Source organism: Notothenia coriiceps, unplaced genomic scaffold (genome assembly GCF_000735185.1).
Source record: "Notothenia coriiceps isolate Sejong01 unplaced genomic scaffold, NC01 NC01_scaffold00004321, whole genome shotgun sequence".
In the NCBI taxonomy this organism is placed as follows: Eukaryota; Metazoa; Chordata; class Actinopteri; order Perciformes; family Nototheniidae; genus Notothenia; species Notothenia coriiceps.
This window is the reverse complement of record NW_011337022.1, coordinates 10,122-17,683: the sequence shown is the minus strand read 5'-3', so window position 1 is coordinate 17,683 and position 7,562 is coordinate 10,122. Positions and strand designations below refer to the sequence as shown.

At 42.3% G+C, this 7,562-nt stretch overlaps 1 protein-coding gene across 1 annotated transcript in view; it reads left to right on the top strand.

Annotated features, from left to right (window-relative positions):
- Positions 1–7,562, top strand: part of cenpf (centromere protein F) — an 18,205-nt gene that overhangs the window by 5,356 nt on the left and 5,287 nt on the right. The window contains exons 11-19 of the mRNA XM_010767405.1: positions 1,153–1,282; positions 1,735–2,013; positions 2,669–3,256; positions 3,364–3,537; positions 4,380–5,419; positions 5,720–5,934; positions 6,018–6,159; positions 6,955–7,081; positions 7,265–7,376. Of these exons, the coding sequence (XP_010765707.1) occupies positions 1,153–1,282; positions 1,735–2,013; positions 2,669–3,256; positions 3,364–3,537; positions 4,380–5,419; positions 5,720–5,934; positions 6,018–6,159; positions 6,955–7,081; positions 7,265–7,376 (2,807 nt within the window). The remainder of the gene's footprint in view (positions 1–1,152; positions 1,283–1,734; positions 2,014–2,668; positions 3,257–3,363; positions 3,538–4,379; positions 5,420–5,719; positions 5,935–6,017; positions 6,160–6,954; positions 7,082–7,264; positions 7,377–7,562) is intronic.

Sequence of the window (7,562 nt, the reverse complement as noted above, 5' to 3'; positions counted from 1 at the left end):
TAATAATATTGAATCAACTCTTTCTAACAGCCCTTTAATGAATCTAACTTTGACAAACTTCACAAATTAAGTTTTGCTGGGACGGCATCACTGTGTAACACATGATTAAGAGGACATTTGATTTTGCCCCTATAAAATACTTATGTGTTTCTATAGGGATGGGTATCGTTAAGGTTTTAACTGTACTACTACTTTTATGGATACCGCTTATCGATCCGGTCTTTTAACGGTACTCTTATCGGTTCTTTTGGGAAAAAAAAAAGGAGGTAAACTACTAAACAAATTGTGAACAAAATTAACATTACTTTTTATTTAAATTAAATACATAATATTTCACATCAAAAGAAACAACAATGTTAACAAATCTTATTAAATAATCTGATGACAGAACTGTAAACGGAATAGCTGAAACTTTAACAAACTAAATAACCCATGTTTGTATAATTGAGTTTGCTCCGTGTGTTGCTGCTAGCATACATAACACCTGACGTGGACGGGGCTACAGAGCTACTAGAAAGACAGTCAAACGGTGCATTTCTCCGTCTGAATGTGGGGCACTTTTGCAAAATGTGTAGACAAATTGCTCGTGTCACCGCCCTTACATGCTAAACTCTTATTGCACTTTTGGTAACGAGCATTGTCCACCTCGAGACGGGTAAAGTTGAACCACACCTCGGAGCGCTTAGTTCTCTCCGCCATGTGTGTGTGTTGCTGCATGTAGCAGCTGCGTGTGTGTAAACTGCCCGGCCCCCTCGCAAGCAGGCGGGGGAGAGAGATCTCTCGTCTGGATTGGAAAGATCGAAAATACAAAAAATAATCATAGACGCATTTTGCAGTCTTTTTGAGTATTAGAAACGGAGTTGGCGACACTAAAACTGCAATATAATGTTTGTGTAGCATAACACATATGACATATCTATGTTTTAGATGTCTCCAGTACCGATAAAAAGACCGATAATGTCGGAGCTTAACGGTACCATGGTCTTTAATAATAATTAATAATTCCGCCCCGGGGACCCTTTAATACCGGGGCTCCGTACCCATCCCTAGTATCCTATGATACAAGTATAACATTGGTTTCTTTGAGTAAATAATAATTATGTTTTGCTTCTAACATGCATATTCTTTTTCTTGGTGTCTAATCTCCACCAGGTTGGCCGAGGAGAAGGCGGCCCTGCTGAAGCAGTGTGAGGAGAGCGTTTCAGAGAAGGTTGAAGAGACCGAGACGCTCAAGCTGCAGCTGGAAGAAGTTCAGCAAGCGCTGCTGCTCACCCACAAACAGGTCTGTTTAATTAATTGGACTGTCACAGAAACTATTATTAAACAGATTACCCATTATTTAGTTAACACATTCTGTCATTTCTTTTGGATGAGTACATTATGTATGAATATCTTTGCTATCGTACATTTTATTTGTGGCGCATGGGAGTAGTGCGTTGGTGTTCGGATCAGGGGGAGCACAGGTTCAAACCCCACTGCAGTCAGCATGTCGTTGTGTCCCTGAGACACTTCACCCCAAATTGCTCCTGTGGGGATTGCCCACAGTATTGAGTATGTAAGTCGCTTTGGATAAAAGCGTCTAACATGTAACATGTCATTTGTATACGTATTATTATATCTTGCAATAGAAGAAGAGTATGTTGTGTGTCTCTGATTTCAGTGACGGATCACATTTGGTCGGTAAGTTCTATATTTTTGGGGGTATTTTTTCTTACTTTTGTCCTTGTGTTTCAGATCAGTTCCACACATCATTTGCTAAAGGTCCAGGAGCAACTGGGAGCTGAGCTTCAGAAACAAATCAAGACGTTGTCTGACAAAGAAGAGGAACACAAGAAGATGCATGAGAAGAAATCAGAAGAGCTCAAAGAGTTAGAGGGGGAGCTGAAGGGTCTGCAGAGCCACGCAGAAGAGAAGGAGAAGCAGCTCGGAGAGGCGGACGCTCACATTTTGTCTCTGGAGAAACAAACGGCTGAGCTGGAAAATGCAGCTCAAGAGACGAAGAAGGAGGCCGAGGTAAAATAGTCCCCAAAAATGTATTATTGTTTGTCCATGCTTCATATGTTTTCATACTGTGTATACCAGGGCTATTCAATTGGCAGCCCGCGGGTGATATTTACTGGCCCTTTGAGTATAATGTTAAAAAGTAATCGTCAAATTTGATTTATTAAGATTTTTTATTTTTATTTTTTTTGGCCAGAGTGCCTTTATTCCAGAGAGGGTGTTAAATTCAGAGATAGAGGGGAAGACATTGCCTGAAAACTTCTGCGGGCTCGGGTTTCGAACCCACCTACTAGCTACTGTAGTGACAACTGTCATTTATTGCATCTCTGCGTGAATGATTAGATCACTTCACCTAAATTAAATCAAATTAAATGATGGTTAAATGAGCTTCACATGTAGGCCTACTGAGTTCTGAACTTGCCATTTAGATCTCTAAAGGCCTTGGGGCTATGTTGTTTGATTTAATTCAACACAACATATGCACTCCACTGTGCTCTTGTAGTATTTACTGTATCTGAAGCTCTTAATATGATTGCTCATATTTCAAGCCATCTTTTTCCCGGCCCCTTGCTTTGGATCGACCCCATTCCAAACTAATTGAATAGCCCTGGTGTATACCATGACCTGTGTTTCTCACAAGTAATGATTCATTCTGTTTCTTATGAAGAACCTCCAGCAGTCTCACACTGAGAAGACCAACTGCCTTCTGGAGCAGATATCTTCCTTACAAGAGAAGCTGACTGCGAGCAAAGATGAAGCAGAGAAGCTCCCAGCCTTGGAGAAAGAACTGGAAGTGGTCAACCAGTCCCATGCTGATCTTAAGAAGCATCTAGAAGCTCTTGAGAAGAGTCACTCCTCTACTATTGAAATCAAATCCAACTTGGAGAACACCATGAACGAGAAAAACAATCTAATCTGTAATTTGGAGAACGAGGTTAAGGAGCTCGGAGAGAAGGCGAGCAAAGAGTCGGCAAATCACACTTTGAAGGTTGAAAATATGATCAACAAAGAGAAGATCCTCAAAGAGAAGCTCGAGGCTGCGAGGAAATTAGTTAATGCATCAAAGACAGAATCAAGTACTCGACGAGGAGAGATCAAGACCATGAAGACGACTCTGTCTGCTGCTTCACACGGCTTAGAAGAGAGAGACAACGAGATAAAGAGTCTGAAGGAGAAGCTCAATAACGCTGAGGCAGAGCAGGCTAAATCATCAGATCTCTTGAAGGAGAAGATGGTTGCCATGCACAAAATCAAGGTTGGTTACTGATGTACTCTGGCGGGACCATAGTGTGTCACTTTTGCCTTGTTGGTGTTGCAACGAATCAGAAAATTGAAAAACGTTTTGTAATTGTTCACATTAAGGTTCAGCTGGAGATGCTTCAAATGGACCTGGAGGACAACGAGACAGTCATGAGCACTTGTGAAAGTCAGGTGGAGGAACTGAAGGGAACCATAGAGTCGCTGGAGGCTCAGCTGACTCACAACAACACCCAGATGACTGACATGGAGGCAAGACTGGAGGACAGCCAAGCCCAGGTAGAGTCACAGTTACACTCAAATCTGTCCAAATCATTTTGTGCCACAGATTGTAGATTTACTGTGGAGATAACCTTTCATCATTTGGAGCTCAAGAGGCGCTTTCACACCGGAGTACTTTTCCCGTTTAATTCCGATAGTTCCTGGGATTTTGCGTTCACACCAAAAAGAGAACTTTTCCCCCCTTTTCAGTCCCTGCTAGAGAGCAGGTACTTTCCTGGGGAGAAAAAATTGCAAACCACGCCCCGTAAAACTCTGAAAAGTTTTGTGAAGCCGCCATTTTATTTGCTGGCATTAGCATTATTAGCATTAGCCCTGCACACCAACGCGGAGGGACTAACTTATGGCAACACAAAAGAAAACATGGGAGCGGTGGAGATGAGGAGGTGTTGGCATTCTGGCGATTTACTCTGAAGGCTTCAGTAGAAGCTGCTCGGCGTTCTGGCGATTTACTCTGAAGCCAGTCCCCAACCCCGGGGACTTCCGGCCGGGGACTTTGGGTGGCAGTATACGCCGTGAAGTTGTTTTGCGGCCTGCCAGTAAACCCAAAGCAGCAGCAGAAGAAGAAGAAGTGACGTCAGCGGCTTCATTTGTGTAATCCTCCCTCAGGGACTTATTCCGGTGTGAACGCGATTGGCTCTTTAGTTCCATGGCGGTACTAAGTGCTGGGAACTAAGTACGGCAAAGTACTTGGTGTGAAAGCGGCTAATGACACATTTCACATGTCTCATCAATGAATTGTCTAAACTTCAGGCAGCAAACTGGCATCATCTTTGCCAGCTCCTGTTGCTCTGTAGGCAAGCAAACATACCTAACTAGATTCAATCTACAATTATTTTCAGGTCTCTGTCCTGGAAACCCGTTTAGACGATGTCCAATCCCAGAACTCGTTGCTGGAGACGCAGTTTGTCACAGCGAGGGACGAGCTGATGGAGAGGAGCTATGAAATTACTCGTCTCGAAGAGGACGTCGCCAATCAGAAACAGCTGGAGGAGAGTGTTGCTACTTTTGAGTCTAAGCTCTGTCAGGCCACAGAGGAAAATGTCAAGTTAGAGACAACTCTCAGGCAGGTCATTGAAGACAAAGATAATAGTCTTAACCAGTTACAACAAGAGAAAAACTGCCTTGAAGCTTCTTTGAAACAGGTAACAGATGATAAAGAGAAAGTAGAAACTGAAATGATTCGAGTAAATGCAGAGAAGAAACAGCTGGAGGTCAGTTTGGATGAGCTTTCTGAGAAGAACAAACAACTGCAGAACAACATTCAGCAGTTAACTGAGGAAAATCAGAAGGTCGATGAACTCACCGCTCAGAAACAAGTCGCTGAATCAACTCTGAGACAGGTCAACGAGGAGAAGGCCCAACTCGATGTTACCCTCACTCTAATTACTGAGGAGAAAGTCCAACTCGAGGCTAAACTAAATGAGCTAGCCTCTGAAAACAGTAACTCTGTCACTAAATGTAATCAAGTAGTTGAGGAAAAGCTTCAGCTAGAAGACAATTATAATCAGCTGACCGAGGAGAAAATCAAACTACAGGCTAGTGTGGATCAAGTCACCGAGGAGAAAATCAAACTACAGGCTAGTGTGGATCAAGTCACCGAGGAGAAAATCAAACTACAGGCTAGTGTGGATCAAGTCACCGAGGAGAAAATCAAACTACAGTCTAGTGTGGATCAAGTCACCGAGGAGAAAATCAAACTACAGGCTAGTGTGGATCAAGTCACCGAGGAGAAAATCAAACTACAGTCTAGTGTGGATCAAGTCACCGAGGAGAAGCTGCTGCTACAAGACAGCATAGAGCGGCGGGAAGACGAGGTGGCTTCACTTAAAGAGCAGCTGGAGAGGATGGAGAAGAGGACCGAGGAGGAGAACAGAGAGAGGTACAGTTTGATTTAAGTTAAATTTGTATGTGTGTATATATACTTTTTTTTTTTATGTTTTCAAAAAGCACAAATAATGCAATGAAAACAGATTTTTCTTCTACCACAAGTTACTTGTAATTTTTTGGGGGTAAACAAACCGTTATTGACATGTCTGTGGGTTTATTTTATGAGCTCAAGTATTGCAGCTCAATGTCTTTTGAACCCTCATATTCTGTACATTAAATCAAGTTTAGAACTTTTTCTTTTTATATGAATGTGTGTTCACTGCCACCATTTTATAAATCCCATGTATCACAGGAACCGACAGTTTGAGGCGGAGCAGGCCGAGCTGCATCAGAAGTTGGCGAGTTTACAGACGGAGCTGACTGAGTTGAAGCTGCAGTACGACTCCCTGCTGGAGCAGGTGGGCCAGCAGCACAGCCTCATACAGCAGCTCTCTGGACCACAAGGTACCCAGAACTCAGGAGAACAAATCATCCACATGGACAACCAGGAGACATTGGATATTGTTGGTGAGTGTGAACCAAAACTGCTTTTAATTCAGATAAACATATTTACATTTATGTTTAATAATTGTTCCCCCCCCCCCCATCAGAAGCAGCAGGACAGATTGATGTAGAGCCGACACTTGATACGAGCACCAGTCTTGAGTCCCTTCCAGTAAATGAACAGCTGAGCCCCGAGGTGTCTGAACTGGATGAACTGGAACTTTCCCACCATTCTGATAAGGACTTCAGGTACAATGCGTTTTTATAAAAGCCCCACTACATTATTATTAGGGATGGGTACCGGGCCCCGGGGCTGAATTATTAAAGACCGTGGCACCGTTGAGCTGCGACGTCATGTGTTTTTATCGGTACTGGAGACATGTAAAAAATGTCATATGCTACACAAACATTATATTGCAGTTTTAGTGTCGCCAACTCCGTTTCTAATATGCAAAAATACAAAGAAATGCGTCTATTTTTTTATTTAATCGTTTATTTGAAGAGGGACAGTGCACATTGATGAACATTTAAAACCAATAATGCTTTAAAACGTAAACATGCCGGATTTTAGCTTTGAGCTAATTTCCATCCGTAGTCCGTCACATACAACATTTAAGAACCTGACATTTATATACATGGCAAAGATATGCAGAAAGAGCATGAGCAGCATATACAAGTATTTACCACATGGCAGTACAATGTAGCAGCTACGACATATAAAGTGCCAGAGGAGATACCCCTGTATTAAAGTGCATTTAGCGGTGATTGCACGTTTGTTTGTTTCTCAACCATTCTTTTAGTTGACCTTTTTTTAAAACTGTTCAAAGTGGGACAATCCCGTAACTCAGTTGGGAGGCTATTCCACAATGAGCTGCCCTTAACTATGATTCTTTTTAGATAAAAGTACCGTTAAAATACCGGATCGATAAGCGGTATCGATAAAAGTAGTAGTACCGTTAAAACCTTAGCGATACCCATCCATAATTATTATCCCGTTGTTTGTTTTATAATGTGATCAATAAATCTAATCTTTCAACCTGGCAGTGAGACAGAGCTGGTGTTCAAGGAGGACATCAGTGAGCAAGAGATGATCCAGGAACAGCTGGAGGAGGAGAGGGAGGCAGGTGTGGCAGATGTTGAGGAAGCAGGCTGTAACGAGGAGAAGCATCAGGTAGACAATTAATACAAAGTCTGTCAGTTTTTCAGTAACGATCCTGTAAGGGGTATATGTTCAGGGGTACTTCATTTATTGATTTATCATACATGTACTCGGGGACTTGATAGTTGTGACTGATATGTCTTTACTACCTGAATTGATTATGACATTGTTCGAATTTCATCTTGTTTCTTGAAGCTTCCTGAAGACAGCAGTAGTCCCAAAGATGTCCCTGAAAGCACACCTGAAATCTGTGAGATGTCTCTACCACCATCATCCATTGGGGAGAGAAGACACTTGGAGTCCATTGGTGAGTAATTGAATGGTGCTCTTGACTCTTATCAATTACAGATTTTGTTCTTACAAAACACAAGTCTCACAAGAAGCGTCTAAATGAGCCCTGAGAGAAAAGATTCGAACACCCTTAGCAAAGAACTCTATGTATAAATACCCTTATTACAAATCGGATCTGCACAAGCAAGATATCGATTAGCAA